At 46.5% G+C, this 20,932-nt stretch overlaps 7 protein-coding genes across 7 annotated transcripts; 2 read left to right on the top strand and 5 right to left on the bottom strand.

Moving 5' to 3' along the window:
• Positions 1-2,151: 2,151 nt before the first annotated feature.
• On the bottom strand, positions 2,152-3,129 carry FSST1_001233 (bZIP transcription factor; the record flags this gene model as incomplete). Its single annotated transcript, XM_083226435.1, has 1 exon — positions 2,152-3,129. The coding sequence occupies one exon, from the start codon at positions 3,127-3,129 to the stop codon at positions 2,152-2,154; it is 978 nt and encodes a 325-aa protein (XP_083091415.1).
• Positions 3,130-5,093: 1,964 nt separating this feature from the next.
• FSST1_001232 (uncharacterized protein) lies at positions 5,094-6,057 on the top strand (the record flags this gene model as incomplete). Its single annotated transcript, XM_083226423.1, has 2 exons — positions 5,094-5,586; positions 5,639-6,057. 2 exons carry the CDS (start codon positions 5,094-5,096, stop codon positions 6,055-6,057), a joined length of 912 nt encoding a protein of 303 aa, XP_083091414.1.
• A 208-nt stretch (positions 6,058-6,265) lies between these two features.
• On the bottom strand, positions 6,266-8,367 carry FSST1_001231 (CobW/HypB/UreG, nucleotide-binding domain-containing protein; the record flags this gene model as incomplete). Its single annotated transcript, XM_083226412.1, has 6 exons — positions 6,266-7,210; positions 7,263-7,451; positions 7,503-7,713; positions 7,782-8,084; positions 8,134-8,219; positions 8,269-8,367. 6 exons carry the CDS (start codon positions 8,365-8,367, stop codon positions 6,266-6,268), a joined length of 1,833 nt encoding a protein of 610 aa, XP_083091413.1.
• Positions 8,368-11,051: 2,684 nt separating this feature from the next.
• On the bottom strand, positions 11,052-12,023 carry FSST1_001230 (carbon-nitrogen hydrolase; the record flags this gene model as incomplete). Its single annotated transcript, XM_083226401.1, has 2 exons — positions 11,052-11,888; positions 11,979-12,023. The coding sequence occupies 2 exons, from the start codon at positions 12,021-12,023 to the stop codon at positions 11,052-11,054; spliced, it is 882 nt and encodes a 293-aa protein (XP_083091412.1).
• An 897-nt stretch (positions 12,024-12,920) lies between these two features.
• FSST1_001229 (FAD-dependent oxidoreductase) lies at positions 12,921-14,751 on the bottom strand (the record flags this gene model as incomplete). Its single annotated transcript, XM_083226390.1, has 3 exons — positions 12,921-14,154; positions 14,242-14,442; positions 14,504-14,751. 3 exons carry the CDS (start codon positions 14,749-14,751, stop codon positions 12,921-12,923), a joined length of 1,683 nt encoding a protein of 560 aa, XP_083091411.1.
• A 2,574-nt stretch (positions 14,752-17,325) lies between these two features.
• Positions 17,326-18,902, top strand: FSST1_001228 (CFEM domain-containing protein; the record flags this gene model as incomplete). Its single annotated transcript, XM_083226379.1, has 4 exons — positions 17,326-17,430; positions 17,483-17,618; positions 17,676-18,348; positions 18,404-18,902. 4 exons carry the CDS (start codon positions 17,326-17,328, stop codon positions 18,900-18,902), a joined length of 1,413 nt encoding a protein of 470 aa, XP_083091410.1.
• A 720-nt stretch (positions 18,903-19,622) lies between these two features.
• On the bottom strand, positions 19,623-20,888 carry FSST1_001227 (uncharacterized protein; the record flags this gene model as incomplete). The annotated part of the gene is made up of 5 exons (XM_083226368.1): positions 19,623-19,911; positions 19,961-20,433; positions 20,483-20,550; positions 20,599-20,655; positions 20,702-20,888. The coding sequence occupies 5 exons, from the start codon at positions 20,886-20,888 to the stop codon at positions 19,623-19,625; spliced, it is 1,074 nt and encodes a 357-aa protein (XP_083091409.1).
• Between the last annotated feature and the right edge of the window lie 44 nt (positions 20,889-20,932).

The raw sequence follows: 20,932 nt of genomic DNA, 5'->3' as shown, positions 1-20,932 counted from the left end.
AAGTCCACACTATAAAGGCAACGGAAAACATTCTAAACGGCCACCACCGCTATCAGAATATTCTGCAATTGGAGATGCATTATTAGCTCTTGGAGCATGTATTTCTACAATGTGACAGAATGATCCCATAAAGATTGCTAACGTATCATCTCGGGACATATGCGGGTTGCTTCCCACACCAGGTGACGGATTATCGCCCTCACACTCCATACACACCTGAAGGTTAGTGTGGGGGGAATGTAGAAAGAGGCGGCGGAACTTGCGGCAAACTACGATAGCTGGACGAGCAAGGGTCACTCATTATCGACCCTGATCAGTCCAGCTTCTCTCACTTGAATTGGGCTGCAGAAACTGGTCAAGCCTGTTGCCCCCACAATGAGCCACTTGCTACCGGTTGAGCTTTTCCGTGGCCTCTACATGTTCTCTTAGTGGTGGACGTCTAGTTAGGTATGATGAGGATGTATGATGGGATCCAGTAAACACGTGTCTGTAACTAGTCCCTTAATCCACAAGTTCCTTGTTTAAGATGCATAAAGAGATGCCGTTGATACGTAAATCTCGGATCATTCTTCTGTTCTCATGTGACAACACTAATGCAAGTAGGGATCAACGGTGGTAGGGTGGCAGGGTGGATAAATAAGCTATGATGGTGACAGAGACCACGATGCTCAAAGAGCTTGGGCCAAGGGGGACCGATACAAGAGGTCTGGTTGCTTACACTGTACTCGCCATTATGTGGAGAGGGACAATAGTATGCACAGTATTATTCCCAGTGCATTATGAATGGTGGATTACCTTGTAATTCGGACCGGCTCCGGTATCTCTGGCTCGTCTGGATGTTGTAGCTTGTGGGATAGTCCAAGCAAGGCAGACGATGAAGATCTGCGCCTTGATGTGATAGATCACTGCCAGAGCCATTACGCACGAATAAATCGATCTTTGACGAGCTCGGCCGGGTAGATTAGTGTATATATGCATAGCTACATCATAAAACGATGAGGTTGGTGGAATGGGTCTCCATAAATGACAATGGAAGACACCGTGGGGTCCCAGATAAAATGTACGGCAAAAAGAATATGACACACAAGCTAGCAATTGTGAAAAGAATAGTATGTGTGCTTAGCAAACACATATGTTTTCGCGGTTCGTATGCTAGCGTGCTGGATAAGGGAGGACACGAGTGCTACGAAACTACAATACTGAGCTTGACTTTATCTAGACCGCTTTGACCCAGGTCTGATATGGGAGTCAGCAGAGCAGTTCTGGTCCACAAGGGCTTTACAAGAACATTAAAGCTACGGCAATATCATCAAGAGACAGGCTAACCTGCTAACCCCGTCCAATTGACGAGAAGAAAAGGAGAACAAGGAGAGCTGGACTTGCCTGTACCCAGGGAAGAGAGTCCCACCAGGTGAGAATGTTATAGTGACAAATTCCAAGGCCCGCTGTTGGATCCCCAGACAGGAAAGAGGTTCGTTCGTTTTCGTTGACGCGAATGTAGTGTTGTGCGGTTATGTCGCGTTGTATTCTCGATGGGTAGGGACAGATCGTACGGACATCCTGCATATTTAGTCAAGCTTCTGTATTGTAGTTTCAGTTACAATAGGTAATATTAGGTACACAATCGGGCGCCAAGTATTGTGATGGACGTGATGGGGGATGTTGAGGTGTTGTGAAGATGGACATGATCTCGACTGTATAGAGACATCATCGATCGCGCGCGTCAGTGACATTTTGGTACTCAGATTTCGTATGTGATAATATCGATAGGACAAATTGATACTGACGAAGAGTAGCCTCGTCTTGTAGTTGACTATTTGCTGGTAGCTATCTGGATTGTTGTTTCGTTTGGAATGTTGTACTTCGAAGACGTAGACTCTCGGTCCTTTCTCCGGACAGTAAGATGTGATCTGAGAGGTTAACAGTATTCCCAAAGCACAATATCCCCAAGCCTATCCATAAAAAGCGCCGCCCAAACATGGTGGCAAAATAACACGACCGTTACTTGCCAATGCCTTCAAATCGAAGGCCTTTAAGTCCTACTCTACCCGTTTAAAACAAAAGTCGGAAGCGTAAATATGATAGACATTCCAGTTCTTATCATGTCCGGTGTCCAAGGTGTATCATCTATCATGCAACAAACACGTGTGTCTACTGAACGTCATGTTGATGATAAATGTGCTGAAAAGGCGGTTGTGGTGGAAGAGGGGGCGTCGCATTAGAATGCTTGCCCTCACCTAGATCCTTGATGTATCGCTTGGCTTCGGTTGCGATGTAGTTCTGGATCAAGGAGCAGTTGCAGTCCGTGTGCTGTAATAGCTTCATCTTGAGATCGTAGACCTGCATCGTCAGGTCGGATACGCAGCTTTTTAAGTCGCGGTTGGCTCGCTCCACGTCTTCTTCGTTGAACCGGAGCTTAATGGCATCCTCTCGTTTCTTAACGCGAAACTTGTTGGACGCGATTCGATTTCTCTCCTGTACCCTTTTGCTGTGAATATCGTACACTTGTTCGGGGTCGATTTCCGCGTCATCGTATCCATCATCATCAGCTTCTTCATTTCGTTCGGGTTTTGGTGGTGGTTTGTTCGTTGTTTTTGACCTCTTGCCCCGTCTATACTTTTCTGAGGCAGCAGTGGTGTCGAGTTCTGCCTTGGATGCCTTTCTTGTGGAAGTGCGTCTTGTGGACTTTGTAGTTGAAGGTTGTACTTTGGGTTTAGCTGCCGCTGTGCTTCGTTTGCGTCGTTCGGTTTGCGTTACGGAAGAGCTTCGACGGCTCTTATCAGGTGACTCAACAAAACTTGTATCTTCGGTTGATGGTGAAGGTAGAGGATAGCTATGAACAGAGGCCGAAGGGGAGTCCCACTGTATCTGTTCAGAGTTCAGAGTGGAATTATTGTGGAAGAAATGTTGCTCCAGTCCAGGAGCAGTAGCGTTGGCCGACTCGGCAAAGGCAGCAATGCCGGGGGACCACCATTGTTCCCAGTGGGCCTCAGGAAACATGCCGCATGGGTTCATGCCTGGAGCCCCTTGGGCCATAGCGCTCATGTCAGGCACTGGCGCGAAGACAGCGCCAGGTGGGTGTTGTTGAACTCCCGGCGGTTGCTGGTGGGCAAGGTCGACGGTATCCATGGCCGATGGGGAAGCGATCCAAGAGTTTGTGTACACGAGTCAATTCAGTTCTGGTGACCAATCCAAGAGGCCAAGAATCAGGACGAAGGAGGTTTTTGGTGTAAGACTGTCAGGTTTCGACCAACAGAGTAGGTTGTGAAGTGGATATGTGCAAGGGTCACAAGCTTGGACATGGAAATTTGCATGGACAAGGAGACTAGGAAAGAATTGCAACTTAAAAGTAGTTTGAGAAAGAGATATTGGAGACGGGGACAATGGGAGATAAAAAAGGGTTGGGATAAGGCGTAGAAGAGGAAAAGCAACGAAAAGGTCATGTTCAGACTTGTGAGATGGGCGCAGCCAAGCCTGTCAGCCTGTATCGTCTTTACTGTGTCAAAGTGGATTCAGAGTCAGGGACGCGACTAACCTAGCTACCCAATACAGAGAGATAGCAGAGCTCGACTGGCATTGGCAAGTAAGCATTTAAACGAATTGTCTTGCGAGTAAAAGTGGTACCTACGCGTAGGTAGTTCACGTACTGTGTCGTGGACTAAACAAATGATGTTGAACCCCCCAAACTGTGAAATCAATCAATCTGCATCAAGGTTCCATCGATACAAGATCCTGTAGCGTCACGTCGTCAAGCCGCGGGCCCGTCTTGCGAAGAAACGACAGCCTACCAAACGATCCGGAGACCATGGCGATGACAGATAGCCTCCCCGCCATAATGTACCTCGATGTCGATACATGATGATAGCATAACATCTCCCACTCCCCCTTAGCTGCGGAAAGGAAGATGTTATTGGTTTCGGAAATAGGGTCCGAGATTTATGATTGGTAGACAGGGTCCGAGATATGTGATTGGGGTAGTAGCGCATATCTAACGTGCAAGGGAGGGAGTGGCTTTGGATACAGACTCTTGTTTCTTTGCTAGCTCAAGTCCATACAGTGCTTAATCCATATCAAACCGTGATGCTCTATTGGCTGTCTTCAACTCCGAGCCAATCAGATATCATTGACTTACTTTCCGGTTTGTGTTGCACAAATTATCTAGACCCTACCTTGCAGGGGACAAGACAACCCTTTGCCAGTAAGATCTGCAGCACTTGCTCGCTCACTCTGTTCAACATTTAAAAATTTGTCGGCAACAGATACTTTTGCTGTGTCAATACTGATATAACATATTCATTCATCTTTCATCACTAGTATCAACTCATCTGGTACAAATAATTCAACCACAAAAATGACACTTGTTGTGGTTCAAAGTACAGATTCTGTTACTGTTTGTTATTGTGTGCTGCACACTTCCCTGCAGGAGGCGTTGCGTCGATTCCTCTCGGCCCTCAAGCCACCGCTATCGCTACGTCCATCCGCTTCCCGATCTCGAAAGTATTTTACACAGTACAAAAGATGTCAAGACGTGGAAGTGCATTGTGCAATAAAAATACCCGGAGTAGACGTCCGAGAGTGGTGTTTATTCGGATTGGCTTGTGAAACATGATCGAAATATGGCTTGATACAGTCTGTCCCTGTCATCAAGACATTGCGAAATGATGTGGTGTATCTCTTTGATCTAGTCTGCCTGATAAATGTGTTCTTCTCATTAGAGTAACCTTTATCCAAACAGTCTTGTTCAGGGGGTGCCAGGGAGGTACCACTATGGAGCCCAAGTTAAAGTGCCGAGCCTGACTGTCTACCCGGCCAAGGAGCTAATTATTGACAGATCCATATTACTCCAGGGACTGTTTTTTCCTCTATCATATCTGTTTGGAGCTGGTTTTGTTTTTGATCGATTGCCTGCACTGGTTTCCCCCGTGTATCTTGTGCTTTTTTTCAAATGGTGTTTAGATGTAGCTGCATAACTCACCTATTCTATTCTGCACCACGATGATTCACTGCAATTGTGCCCTTCGCCATGAAGGCCTCTTTTCTTGAGAAGCTCTCGGGGGGACTTTCTCTCTTCTTTCAACGGCAACTTCCTCGAAATGTATGGCAAACGCTCTTCGTCCCCTCCAAGCTCGTTCGCCCATTCAGCTCTTTCCCCGCCAGAAACATTCCCGATCCCAAAGTTTGCATCAACGTTCCGCTCATCTTACAAGCAAGATTCTCCAGATGCCTCTGTATCGGGACTGACCGAAAACAACATCCGCAGTGTCTCTCCGATACCTCTTTCTAACATTTTCTTGCGACAGCGCCTCTTTTCAGCACTTGAACTTGGCGATTACTACCTTCAACAACCGCGCTCTATCCGTTCGGCTGATGACCTCGGCGACACGCAATTGAAACGATGCTTCGAGATACTTCACGCGTGCCACATGGCTTCCGACAAGGATGTGACGTTTGTGGAAACCAGACTTACCATGGAAGAGTTTCTGAAGGCTGTATTCAAAGATTGGTCGGCGAATGACGAGGAAGAGATGACAAAGCCAAAGATGGACTTTGTTATTAGAGGGCACCTGAAAGTTGGTTACATCTGCAGTAATACTATTCCAGGACATCACTATCGTTTCAATCTGACATTGATCTTCAGGCCAACCAAGCGATCATCGAACATTCTCCGCCTGTACCGAGTCTTCGAACTGCGAAACCCCCGTCTTTGGCATCGCCACCTACAGGACCCTACCAGCACAACTCAGCATCAGTTTCACAACAGAAGAACCGTCTCCTCGTCCAAAGGAACCTCTGCAAGGCCTGTTCTGCCCTATACAACGACATGATGTTCGCCTCAAAGACGGAAATGACTGGGTGGTCCAGCTGAGGGAGAACATGATGAGCTCTTGCGAGAAAAGGGTGGCCAGATACAACAAGCGTCTTGCTGTCTGGCATGCAAGAGTCTTGATTAGAGAGTGGTCAAAGGGGAGTATTTGCATGGGGAGGGACGTTGAAGTCCTTTCTTTCGTTCTGAAGGAGGCCATTGATGCCAACTTTGCTATGATGGGTCAGCTTTGAGACCGAGGTTGGGGATGGATTGGGTTGGATTCAAATGCTTACCTTGGACGCACCCACACAGATAGGGCGCTGGAATAATTGCACAGGCGGTTACACAGGGGCATAGGTTGCCATCGGAGCAGAGGAGCTTTAGAGTTCATTACCACGCACAAGATACCAGGTGATTGATGACTGAGCTAATTGACTTCTTTTTTCTACACAGTCCACTCTAATCCACTTCCTGTAAGTGCTTCTTGATCGACCTCAAGCCACCCGAATGGGAGTGATCATGCCCCTCGTGATCCTCCTCACCATCTTCGGACCAATCCGGAAACCCATCATCGAATAGATCCTCCAATGCCTCACGCTTCTCTTCGACACTCTTGTGCCCATCTCTCATAACGTCTTCCCACTGTTTGAACTCGGCATCCGTCAGGAGACATTCATCCAACACCCTTTCAAGCGCCTTGTGGTCCAGATTCTCTCCGATAAATACCAGTTCCTGACGCCTGTCGCCCCATTCGCCGCCTTTTTTGATATCATGCTGTACGAGACCGTCTACCTCTGCGTCACCTGTTGTGTAGTCCTCAGGAGGAAGGGTGCAGAACCATGGCCTTCCACCTGTCATGGTGAGCATTGCACCAGCTTGAGACCAGTCTCCTGCACGGTGGGGACGTGTTGCCAGGAAGAATTCGCCCTTGGAGCGGAAGAGACGAGCAAATAAGGGATGTTTGCGCTTGGTTTCGAGGATGACTTCGTTGGGTGGAGTGAAGAAATCTTCTGTCTCGTCCATCTCTGTGTCTGCGAGCCTTTGCTTCTTGGAGGCAGGCTCTGGCGAAGGTGCTGACTCAATGGTAGAGTGTGAGCTCCGAGGCGATGACGGCGCGGAGCGTTTACCGCGTGATGAAGACGAGTCTTCAGTTCCCTGGTCGACTTCTGTGGATGGGTCTTGGACATCTACGTAGTCCACCATTTCAAGGTCATCGTCTTCGTCGTCTTCTTCGTCATCTTCATCATTATCTTCGTCCGGATGCTCAAGTTGGAGAATGAACTTGTCGTAGAGTAATGCCCAGAGACGTCGAGGGTGAAAGGGCCTATGACGACTGTAGATACAGCTCCTGACAGAGTACTCCTCCGTCTCGGGCTTTGGTGTAATAACGTTGCGTCCATTGACCTGTGATAATCAGCATGTGAAAGATATTTCTGGTGTGGTGTGTGTATCTCACCTCGCGGACTGTCATTTCATGAAGGTCTTGAAGCCACCCGTAGCCTGCTTGGGCAACTTGCAGGTTGAACATGCCTGTGTTGACAATTTGCTTGACATCAACCTTTCCATAGCTTGATTCGATGACCTTCGCCCGATGGTTAAGTCTCTTGATCAAATCCAGCAATCGTGGCTTTATAGATGCGCCGACCTAATAGTTTGTTAATGATAGTTAGTGGAAAAAGAAAAGCCTTTGACTTACCATGTCGAGTTTGTTGAGGATGATGACGTCTGCAAACTCGATTTGATCAACCATTAGATCCGAGACTGTTCTTTCGTCTTCTGGTGTGACATCGTCTCTTCGAGAGGATAGTAGGTCACTTGTGTCAAAGTCATGGAGCATAGTGAATGCATCAATGACAGTGACAGTGGTATCAAGTCTAGCAAACTTTTCCAGACCACCAGCTTCCTTTCTATTGACAGGTTAATGGTGTTCCAATAAACTATTGGAAGTCATCGCTATGGAAAGAGAAAGACTTACAGCTGGTTGAGAACTTTGATCATGTCAGCATCAAGCCCAGGTGCACCCTCGATAGACCCCATGGCATCCATCTGTTCCGCCAACCGCGAGTCAAACGTCTCAGCGACCTGCTCAGGCTCACTAATCCCGCTGCTCTCGATTATGATGTAGTCAAACTCTTGTAACTGAGCGAGTCGAACTAGTTCTTCTAAGAGATCTCCTCGTAAGGTACAGCAAATGCAGCCATTCTGAAGGGCAATGACTTTCTCTTGTGTTTTGTTGACACGATGAGTTTGCTTGATGAGGGATGCATCGACATTGATACTAAAATGTCAGATAAACTAACTCTGCTTAAGATAGACGGGATACCTACGCTCCTATGTCGTTGACCACCACTGCAATGCGAAGGCCGTGTTCACTTCGGAGGATGTGTTGGAGAAGAGTTGTTTTACCGGCTCCCTGTGTACAATTAGAAATGATGTAAGGTCAAATGGTGGGGGGCTCGTACCAAGAATCCAGAAAGTAGTGTCACAGGCAATGCCTTTGAAGGAACATTGGGTTTCCTGACACCTTTGTTCTTGGTGCCTTTGACCTTGGTTTTAGCCATTTTGAACGCTGAAAAGGAATGGAGCAATGTCGACAAGAGGATGAGGAAAGGGTAATGAGGGAGACTGATATGAGAAGTAAAGAGTAGAATTTGTTGCTCTCGAACCTAGATATTTCTATTCATTCTCAACTTACACGAGATATCATCCGTGCTCATCAAGGTGTGATTCCTGGAGGCCATCAGGGTAAGATGGTGTAAGTACCTTGATGACAATTTCGGCCACTCCATTGGCTACCATTGATGAGAGTCAAGAATTTTGACTTGATCTAGGGTTTAAAGGGTTTAGTAGCTCACAGAAAAAACATTGTGGAGTGGAATCGCCAAAAGACATTCAGGGACTGGAGACATTGAGACCAACCAGGTAGAATGCGATACTAAGCACTATAGTCATCAGCCATTTATTTACTCTACCAAGATGTGCATCGATTCCTTGTTTCCGGGGGCTTTATCAAGGCATTACATGATTCTTGTTGGCGTTAACATAAGCGATCAAAAGAGCAGAAGATATGGATCAAAATGATGAGGTTGGATCAGGGGCATTATAAATTCTCGCAAGATAATTGGCTCAAATAACCATCTCCAAGTCAGTATCACCTTGAGAGTCAATTCGAATCGAGAGGCTTTTATGACAAGATTAACCCTGTTGACCTGCTGAGAACCTTGATGACCTGGTTGCATCATCTCTTCTGGCCGAGGACATCGTATGGCCTAACTACAAGATACCAGAAACATCAAAGCGTGACCGTAGCATGCAGAAAAGAAATTATGTATAGTTAGGTCCAGTATAGCATAAATTTACTGAATTCTTTCTCTGTTTTCGACAGATAGCATTAGACTTTCTGCAGTCTCAAGGTCTACTTATGGGGTTCATTACAAGGCAATCTACATACTCTTTGGATGGCATCGCGCTATCGTCAAGTTTCTATCGGTGTCATTGATAGAATCTTGAAATGTGTGACATGTATCTCGCACTACGAGGTATCCCGCCCAATAAAGCAAAACTTTCACTACTGGTGTGGCGGGGCTTGAAAGAGCGGAATCGATAGCACCAGTTGCATTAGGGCTGATTGTATATTGTGGCAGTTATTAGACCCAGTACTGGACATAATAAATATCATCGTCCTTCTCCAGAATGTAGCATATAGTGTCTTGTATTTATTGTCTTACAACAATGTAATAAGCATTACCGTGTGATAGAAAGCATTAATATATTTCACTTAGGAAAGAAGATGTATTATCAGATTGTTTGATCGTGTATCTCCAATGCTTATGGATGGTTATTCTTCAAAAGATAGTCTATATCCAATTACTAAGACCACTGGTATCTTATTCTAAAGTGATTCTGGAACGATTTACAGAATTGTCCATCAGTAAGTAATAATATACAAGTGCCCATGATTCTGTACTGTGGTCCATAATAACTCGCGCAATAATGAAGCTCATGCCACAAGTGAGATCATCCACTACTCAGCAGCAGATGCAACAAATACAACAGAGATTTTTAAATTTCCTTTGACCACAGATTCGGGCATAGCCGCCCACGTTTCCAGTGTTGTTCTTCCGTGCGGGGGCAGGGATGGCAACCCCTGGTCATACACTTCCACAGACACGGAGCCATGGAGAAGGACGGTCAACATCAACCATGACCTTCCTATCAAGAATATAGAAACTAAGACTGAAGCCCCTTTCTTCTTTCACACGGCGGGACGAGGGGGTCAAATTGGCAAGGCTGGGTGAATTGGAATACTGGGCAGCCGAACCCGGCAGCGACTATCGCATTCACGCTGTGTCACAACTGATGAATTTAGGTCCTATGATCTGAAACTCGAGGATCCGGACATGGTGACGGTAACGGGTGGCGTGAATCACGTTGACATTGCTTTGATACGCCCCCGAATCAGATTTTAGGAGTTCCTGGTAAGGAAGTCGTCACCCCATTCCTTGAATAGATCAATACGCAATGAATATGTGTATAGAGAGTGACTGTTGGATACTTCTGTGTAGCTGTAATTCACATAGATATACATATATAAGATGCTCTTTGACGGTGACCTCCAACAACGACACGAGTCATGTTTAAAAGCGACGGTGGTGTAGCGGTTAGCATTGGTGCCTTCCAAGCACTAGATCGGGGTTCGACTCCCCGCCGTCGCATTCATTTTTGCTTTTTCCCGATTCATTTGACGTTAGTGGATGTACAATGAAGTTCTGACTGTTTTGCCAGTCCCGTATTGGTGATGGAGACAGATCAACATATTTCTCAAGATTCAATTGATTGACTGATGAGTGGGTCCTTAAAAAGGTCGAGACACGTGACCAGCATGTCATGCCGAGGCAAAATCCTCCATAACAAGCATAATTGGTTGAAAGTGACCTCTTCAACCCAACCTTGTCACCCATCAATACTAGGTACTCTTCAGGTTATCAGACAAGCCAACCGTTGGAAGCATGAGAGATCCAATTAGTATGTTAGTTCACGCTACCTAGGCTAAAGTTCAGGTTCATTTATCCTTCCATCCTCAATCTTGAGACGTCTCGCTGGCTACCACAATCATTATCGACATCCTTCCACATTCCTTGACTTTTGTCTTCCTTTCTCATGTAAATAGTGAGAGATTCATTAATGAAAACCAGTCGATACCATTACTTTTCGTCATCTACGTTACCAAATCTCAAGTCTTTTGCTATACCTTCTCACCATTCATCCCATACTTATAATGCCACCCTTCACTCTGCATATCCATCCTGATCTTGTACTGCGACTCGGCGATTCTCAACACATCCAAGTCAACATCGACAATCTCCATCTTCTCCTCCCCCACCTCAATCCTTCCCAAGGGCCCCAGAATTGGCATGTTGACACAACTCAAACCACCAGCATTACAGAACGCGACCGCAGCTGTGTTTTCAAACGCTCTCGCTGTCAAAGCACAGTTGAGAAACAATCTCTCTGACTCAGGATTCAGATCACCTCCTTCATCGCCTGCGTCGCTCATGAACCAGTACGACGGAATCAGAATAATGTCTGCGCCATCGTTGACCAAAGCTTTGAAAGCTTCCGGAAAAGCAAGATCCCAACAAATAAGCATACCGGCGCGTACCGGCTTACCGTTGGCATGTTTCAACGGTGTATCGAAAGCTGTGTGAGGTGTGTGCGTCGATGAAGTCAAGTGTGGTCGTTCAGGGTGCCACAGATTCTTCTTCTGATACGCGCTGCAAATCTCGCCGGTTCCTGCGGCTAAAAAGTAAGCCATGTTACGAAGCTCTTCATCTTTGCTATCGTCAACGTTGTGGACTTCGCAAATTGTGCCGGGGACAATGTTGATGTTTAGTTCTCGGGCGAGGTCTTGGTATTTTGAAAGATAGTCTGCAGATTTCTTGCTCGCGGACACGAACTCAGGGTGTTCGGGGACCCATGATGTGAGGTGAAATTCTGGCAAGAGAGCTATATCGCAGCCCTTTTCTGCAGCAGATCGTAGATGGGATTCAGCTTTGGCAAAGTTCTCTTCAAGGGCGATGGCCTATTGTTGTATGAGTCAGCTTGTATGACATCAACCGAAATTGAAAATGTGGGATGTGATATTCAAGCATAATCCCTACCGATGACCTACCTTGGGCTCAAACTGTATAATGGCAATTCTGTACACAGGCGCCATTTTGGAAACTTTGTTGGCATATATGCACAACTAGAAAAATAAGAAGATTATCACGTCTTTCTCAATCTCTTCCGAGGAATGGAAGACGCGGAAGTGTCGGCAACTCGGCAACGTGTTTACATGTAGCGCATTCCAATCTCCACCTGATATTGGTTCATATTATGTAAAATGGAGATGCCCTGGAGTTGAAAACAAGCAAGTTTAATATCATGGTGACTGGAGGGAAGAATCGTTAAATATAAGCAATCTAAATTTGCTTGTCTATTTCTTTCTGTTTTCGGAATGTTTGTGTACTTGTGCACTAACTGTGTGACACAAGCGCCGCCAATCATTCTTCTGTGGATGATCATGATGTAAAGTGAGGGGAAAGACTACGTTTGATTGGAAAACGCCACCGGCTCATTAGAAGTGACGCTATTGGGGTAAACAGATCCAAAGGTCTGATGATGGAATGAGTGGCCAATGATCAAGTTTAAGCATAGCTGGGCTTTGAGGCAAAACATCGTATTTTTGAAAGTGGCGTCTGTCATTTATATCACATCTTAGTAATGGAACTATACGATCGAGTCACGTTGCCCTAATGACATGCCGCTAAACCACGTTGCTGCCAAGGACACGGTACATAATCCCTGTCAGGAACAATCGCTGTCAAAAATCAGATGCCACCCAGAGTTTAAGCAGTCCGCCAACTGGGTACTTGTCAAGTTGAAACCAAACGACATTCGCTGAGCTCAGACTTATCCCAAACACGTGCGCCAAGTCAACATTCAACTTGTGCTTTTAATCTAATGTTCTAATTGATCTATAATAATGTATTCAATACTCCTTGCTATGCAACGGTGCCGTTAAACTATATATGTACATCCCAAATATATACACGAAAATTCACATCCAAACTCAGACCCTGCACATACGACCATCCTTTGCGACATTCCAAACCTCACTGTTAACACCTCGCCAGTTGTAGAACAACGACTTGGGATCCCACTTCTTCTTGATAGTCATAAGACGATCCCAGTTGGTGCCGTAAAAGGTCTCCTGCCAGTTGGGCTGGTTGAAGTCGGCCTCGTTCATGTACGTTCCACTACCGGGAGTTACGGCGATGATCTGAGGCATGTACACCTCAGTAATCTTCTTCTGGTCCGCAAGCATGTCCTCCCAACGAGTAGGATCCCAGAGGGTGCCCATCTGCATCGACATGATGGCCTTGCGCCACGCAGGGAGAACAGCATTTGATACACCCTGAGGTGCCTTGAAGGTGCCGCTGCTACCGGCCATGACGAGACCGCTGGACAAAAGGCTACGAATGACCTTGCCGAAAGCGGCATTGTCGTTCTCAAGAACAGATCGAGGAATCAGACGACCACCGTACTGGAATTGAGACGAGTCGATGTGACCGTTGGGAAGAGGTCCGTTGTAGAGGTCATAATGGTCTCGGAAGCCCAACGTGGTATAAGACACGGTGTGCTTCAGGCCATTCTTGGTGAGGTAATCAGTAAAAGGAGCAAGAACCTTGTCACGAACATAGTCACCCGTCGAGTTGGCAAGAGTAACAGGCTTGATGGAAAGACCAGCAGCAGTCACCAGGTAAACGACGGTAGGACCAAGATCGATCATGGCGGGCAGAAGCTCATGAAACTTAGCTAGAGCAGCATAGTACACATCCTTATCTGTTCCTGCGCCCAGAGTCAAAGTAGCACCACCGATGGTGGTTGTCTTGTGAGCACGAACAGTCATGGATGTCACGACGGCAAAGTTTCCAGCGCCGCCACCGCTCAGGGCCCAGTATAGATCGCTGTTCTCCTTGGCAGAGGCACGAATGATGCGGCCTGCGGCAGTGACGACTTCGAACTCGAGGGTGTTATCGGCGCCAAGACCGAAGCTAGTGCTCAGTGGAGAATGTCCTCCGCCGAGGGTAAAGCCAGCCAGACCAACAGTAGGACACTCGCCAGGAACACCAGTGAGACCCTTGGAGTTAGCAAACTCGACAGCTTCGGCGCCTTGGATACCTGCGCCCAGCTTGAAGGCAGGACCGGAGTAGAGCTTGTCAGACCATTGGATGACTTCCTTGGTCTTGAGATGGTGCGTCCAGATAGCAAGTGAGGCTGCACCTGTAGAGCGACCAAAGTAGCTAGGAGGGAGTGTCAGTATATAAACTTATTCCGTCTTATTTCCACAACCTGTTCAAGACGGATAGCCTCGGCAGAGAAACACTTACTCGTGTGCCGTGTTACGAACGACCAAACGGATGTTGTTGTCGTTGGCAAAGCGGACAGCAGCCGCGACTTGCCGCGCGTTGGAGACCTTGACAGCGTAGCTGGGATAATTGCCAACAAGACAAGGACGACTCTGTGCCAAGAATGGATCGCAGCTCTGATTGGCAAAGAATTGTTGCATTACCGAGGACGATGACTCGATGCTATGAGAACAGAGGATTAGCCTTGGTGGATCCTACTAGATTAATGAGACGGTTTCCATACTGAGTCTGTGGCAACGACCAAGCGGCCTGCAAGGCTGCGCAAGCATCAGCGTCGTATGTGGGATCGTGACATGGTGTTCCAATGGGCACGGTCTTGATGAGGGTACCATCAACGGTCTTGTTGAAGGAAGCCCAAGCGTTATTCGAGGGCCAGCAGGCGTCGCTTGGCATGCATCGACAATTGGAGGCGGCACTAGTAGGGGCAATCAATGCTAGTGGCAAGATTGCCAGCGAGAGAAGGGACTTCATGGTGGTGGCTTGAATTAGCTGGTAACGAGTGGAGTGAACGATTGACTGATGCAAGTGGCTTGGGTGACAGGACAGGACAGGATCAGCGTGGTATTTAAGTCAAGTCAGATATTGATTGAACCAACATGCATTACTATCTGGCTGCATCGCCTCTGCAGGCATCTTGATCTTCTAGACTCCCAAGAGACTGTTATGCTTCTCCCCACAGGGGAATATGTCCCATCTGGGCAGGTCGTTCTGGGGAAAATGTAACGCTGTAGGGATGTCAACCCCTGGCAGGAGATATTTTTGACAGCTGAAGCAGGGGCGGAAATTAGTGGTTCAAGGAGCACTGCAATTGATCAGACCATCTCGGGAAATGGCAAGGACAAGTTCTTGGCTTTCGAGCCGGGCCAACAAAAAGGGGTCCAGGGTATTATCACTAGCACGTCTTGATTGTGCTTTCTTTCCATGGTCCAACATTCTGGTTCGGAACGGATCGGCGTCAAGCTGAAGCCAGGGACCCTGAATGACCACGTGTAGAGATGGACCAATATGCAAGAGTTTGGTAGAGTTTGAGTCAGTTTGATAACTTCGATAGTGGTTTAAAGCATTGACTGACTAGCTCAGCGAATGGTTACTGCGATTGATGATGAAGCGGGCCAGGAGATCATACATAGCTAAATTCTGAGATACGTATCCACTGTATCCACCAAGGTTTAGAGCTCCACGGGTCCCACTGATAGTTGAAGGAGTTGATGGTTCGTGCAGAAACACGGAGCTGATATTTACATGATGCACTGGTATCTCTTTCTCTACTTCTTACTACATCAATCGATCCCAAGAGTTCGGATTATAATGCTGTTGAGGGTGTTGCAACAATTGTCTCGATGAGTAAGCCAGCTGCGTATATATGTATAAACCAACTGCATGTCATAGACCGAAGCCGAGACCAAACCATTGAACCAATCGACATTGGCTAGCATGGCCCGGTATGCCCGAATTGGATTACCTCGGCAGACTCGGTACTACAGTACAATCAATATCCAGGGGTTTGGTCCGAACTCATAAGAGCTCTATGTACTAGACTACTAGTGGCGTGCTAAGTTAGTTAGTTAAGCCACTTGACGAAACTATTTCCCAGAATGGGATAACAAGAAAGAAAAGAACAAAAGAGGAACAATAAGAAAAAAACGGCGCGTTAGCTACTACTATTGTGCCAAACCCTTATATCTACCGAGATGTCTAATGCACACGGCAATTGTATCAAAACAACAGCATTGCTCACAATATAGATAGTGCTATTTGTAGTTGTTTCTGAGTGACGTCCTCTGTTCCTCGTCTCACCAAAGTAAAACAATTTAATTGTAATCCTTTTTAAGCACCATGTTTGTTTTGTCTCATGCCGGAAGCAGGGATCTTGGCAACTCCAGCTCTTGATTCTAAAATGAAGGGGATGATATCCTCCTCTTATCTCCGGGTATATACCAAGCAAGAGAGATGAAGGTGCCGGCTGTAGATCATATGAACCTAGTTCTCGGGAATCGGGGCCAAAACTCATAAATATGGATCGGAGTATCCGTATTCTAGTCTTTCATGATCTACGGTTTTTTACGCTTTGGCCTTCCAGTGCAACCAGGATTTGACTCTACAGTCTGTAATCAACCGTCCCGCGAAGTTTGGCTGTTAGTATTGAGTACTGGGAGTAAAATCAAGCGTTCTTGGCGCCACAGTAATCATTGCATCTGTATATACGACCAACATATATACAACATGCCAAAGGTAGTCTAGGCGAGAGAGTGCATTACTATTCGAAATACTAAATAAAACGTTGTGGGGATATATCTCATGATAGTTTCATATCAGTGACAATGGCATGTTGATTTCATCCAGATCACACCTCGCAACACCACCTGAACTTGCATAACTTTTCTTACCAGTCGTATTGATGTTTCCCGTGGGAACTCATCAGACTGGAGCTTGAAACTTATAGACCGAGATTGCGCCAGGTTCCTGGCACTGACAGTACTGATGGGTCATCAAAAGACTTCTGATATTGGTGTGGTCTCGCGTCAGACGTTCTTTTTTTGCAAATGCCGAGGACTACATTTGGAAGAAACATGGAACGAAACACAAATCCATATCTAGAGTAGTATTCTTTATCACCCTTAGTTCGCTCCTAACATCTTGGCTGCTGGAGTACAAAGCGGGTCGTCACGCTATCTTTCCGCACGACTGTTCCATACTTTCCATCTGTGCACGTCTGATCACCCAAGCTAAATCATGCCAAGCGCGGTTCTAATATATGGTATCACGGTACTTATCTCTTTGGTAGCCACCCGGATGGAGCTCTGTATGCCTAGTTTGCTTTTGAACAAACGTTTCCACGCCAGGGCTGATGTTTCTGAGTTGCTTTGCTTTTTGACTTTCACTATATATCTGACAACGGTCAACCTGCCGAAAGCAAATATACAGCCGATGTAACTCACGTCTCATGCCAAGAAACAAATCTTGAACTGTCCTTTCTTTTGTTTGTCCTTTTATAAACTCATTTCCAGTTTTGTTTTCTATTTTCGTGAGACATTTTGTTTCATGATGAGGCTGTTGTATACGTTCTTGGCTGGCCTCGCGGCCTTGCCCATGGCTTTGACCCTAGATGATAAGGCTGCTGCTGTCTTGTCTATTTTGCCCACGTGTGCGGTAAGTATCGGCGATACTTGATATCATGTAGCATGATAGCTGATTATTACAGGCCAAATGTCTGGTAACAAACGTGTTGACGTCAACATGCGAACTCGAAGATGTACAGTGCACATGCATGAATACAGAACTTCAGCAACAAGTTGAGATATGCGTCCTGTCCAACTGCACTATCACAGAAGCTCTGTGTAAGCCACCTGACTCTATGATTATTCCCAGTTGTTCATCTACTTACAATCCAATAGCCACGAAGAATACGACAATGACACTCTGTGGCGCACCCGTTCGAAACGGCCAGGCCCCCTTCGTCTCACTTAACGACACAATGGGAGTCATCTCAGGCATCTTCTGTCTGTTACGATACATCACAAAGATTACTTATAAGGTCCCCTTCGGTTTGGACGATTTCTTTATGCTTATCACAATGCTCACCTCCATTGCCTGTATCACTATCAACACGTACGGCCTTGGAAGCTCCGGCTTCGGAAAGGACATTTGGACCCTTACACCAACGCAAATCACAGATTTCGGTCGATGGTTCTATGTCATGGCTATTCTGTACTTTGCAGATCAGGCCTTTCTCAAGCTAACCATGATCTTCTTCTTCCTTCGAATTTTCCCGAGTGAAAATGTGCGAAAGATTCTTTGGACGACCGTGGGAATAACGATTACTATCGGCGTCATCTATGTTTTCCTCGCGATTTTCCAGTGTCAGCCCATTAGCTACTTTTGGACCAAGTGGGATATGGAGCATGAGGGAAAGTGTGCCAGCGTCAATGGTATCACTTGGTCTAACGGCGCCATCAACATTGCCATGGACTTTTGGATTCTGGCTATCCCAATTTCTCAACTGAAGAAGATGAACATGGGATGGGGTAAGAAGATCCTTGTTGGTAGCATGTTTAGTGTTGGTATCTTGTAAGTACAGCTCGCTCGTCTTTGACGTATGGTCATTTCTAACTCCAGCCCCTAGTGTCACAATCATGAGTATCCTCCGTCTCTACGCTACCATCGTTGCTGGCATGAGTCACACCAACAACGCGTCTTGGGAATACCTCGCCATGTCGAAATGGTCCACCATTGAGATCAACGTCGGTATCTGGTGCGCATGCATGCCTACACTGCGTGTCATGTTCTCCCGCCTGTATCCCACTTTGCTGGGCACATCCAAGCGATATCTCAAGTACGGCAGTGACAAGAGCGGAAAGTCTTCGGGAACCGAAAATAGCACTGTCAGATGCGAGGACTGCGCTGCCAAGATCAACAACCTGCGACCAGAGCGTGTCATTCCCGTCGCGCGGATTGGCCGGGACTCTCAGAATCGTCCGGGCGCTGATCATTCTGGAATCACTTGCAACAAAACCTACGACGTGCAATATGGATACGATGATGAGACGTATCTAGTACATATGAAGCAGATGGGCAATAAGAGTGCCAGCTCCTATCCACGATCCGATGGTGATTCAGTTTAGACTGAGCCGCCACATAGAAGGGTCATATAATATAAATATCTGATGAAATAATATAAAAAGAATTATAATACGAAAAACTGGTGCAGACAGAACTATACTGTGAGGTCTATCACTTCTTCTTGGGTCACTCATGACTCCCACTCTTATCAATCATGGGTTCCTGGTCGCCTGATTGGACTGGTCATTTTGCATTCTCGTTATAGAATGGGTGTATAGATGTAAATACCTCTTATAGTTCAGAACAATCTACGGGCTTTCTAGTCCCGGCGTCACTGGTCCTCCTCAAGCGGTGACTGAGGCTGAGTTCGTAGCTGTCGCAGTGTTGGCCGGAACTAATATTGCATAAGCACTCTGGACTTCCGTCAACGTTAACTGACCCAGCAAGCCGTCACGGCGTGGTTTGCACCTTTGCTAATATCATTCGTCTAACTAGGGTTGGTATCGGTTGGTCTAATTATGGTGGCAATGTATTGACCTAAGCTCTGCGCCTGGATCAGCATGAGAAAGTAACATAACAAGTCGGGCAGATTACGTAGACGCCTCAGATCAAGTTAGCCGCGTCCAAGTTCCAAGCTCAGCTTAAGCAAGGCAAATTTCCCTTGCCATAATGTGAGAGTTTTTGTATCTGAAAATGTAGAGATCACTCAGTAGAGGTATTAATTATTATCATTATTATTATGCTTTATCATGTCATACTATCTTTGGTGTAGTTCTTTGTACTCATGCCGACTCTGGACTCCTCGCCCGGCTCGAACAGTTACTCTTAGAGTTTGTTTGTATACTCGCAATCAAACCAGCTTCATCATTTCCAAGGTGAAACGGATCCTGTTGTTCTTTTTTGCTCGTTTCAACCTGATATGATCTTGTCAACATAATCTCGCCGTGTCTACTGATATCAGCCGGTCCTGAATTCTGATATCCTCGGGATGCATAACCGTTGCGCCGAACAAGAAGGGCGCTTATCGAGGGTAGACAAGCACATATCAGACCGATGCCAGCTTCTGCGTTACTGAAGGATGTTAGAATAGTTCCAGTAGGTTTGGAAGGAGATTACGTACCCGGAAAGAATGACTTTGGTAAAGACAAGAGTCTGGTTGGTAGAGTCTCGAGCGTTGAGAATCATTGCCAATCGATAGATACTAAACCCCGTAGCAACACCTCCTGCACAGAGAATACCAATGACACGGAGTCTCTTCCTCAATGAAAGCTGCAGTGACCAAGTAAGTGGTGTAGGTAGAAATAGGATTGCCAGATCGCTGACCACACTGATGATGGCGTCAGCGGTAATGATGGCGTTCTGGTCAAGACAGTTCTCCATATCTCCCATCCAGTACGAACTGATGGGCCTGCAGATAAAGATCTTGATGAACAAGCCGGACACGTAGTATGCAACTAGCATGGCGATGAAGATGTATATGCCGATCATGGTCTTTCTGTGAACAGTACCGAAGACGCGAATGGTTATGAAAAGGAGGGAGAGCTTGACGCCCAGAGCCATTGGGGCGTAGAAGATGGTAGCAGCGTATCCGCACTAGTTTTCGTTAGTGGTGTAATCGGGGGAACGCCGAGATAGAACTAACCTTCAAGAAAGATGTTAGGTCTTTGGGACTGACTTCCCACTGGTTGTGGCCCATGCCATATTGTCCGCCTAAGGGGCATCAGTATTTGTGTCTTGAATGGAACCCGAGATACATACCTATAAGAGCAGTGACACAGTACCCAACCATCAAAACAAAAGAAATATATGTGGCAACTAAGTCGTGTTAGTACAGACTTCAACGCCGTGACGAAGTACTAACCATCTTCTCGTGACATGCCTCCCCCCATAACTTTATACTTTGCATAAAACCGCGTTGCAACAAACACCGTTGTGAAAACAAGCGTGAGAACTTGGGTGAGATAATTAATCGTCCAGAGCACATCGGCCGGGTTTTCCATATTCGGCTCGACACCAGAAGGTGGAGGTGCGGCACCAGGGAAGCTCATTGCGAATTCGCAGCCTTACAAAGAGAACGAAAGAAAAGAAGACT

Source organism: Fusarium sambucinum, chromosome IV, assembly GCF_050947815.1.
Source record: "Fusarium sambucinum isolate potato_lamoka chromosome IV, whole genome shotgun sequence".
NCBI classification, from domain to species: domain Eukaryota; kingdom Fungi; phylum Ascomycota; class Sordariomycetes; order Hypocreales; family Nectriaceae; genus Fusarium; species Fusarium sambucinum.
Note: the sequence above shows the minus strand (reverse complement) of the source record. Positions and strands in the feature narration are given on the sequence as shown.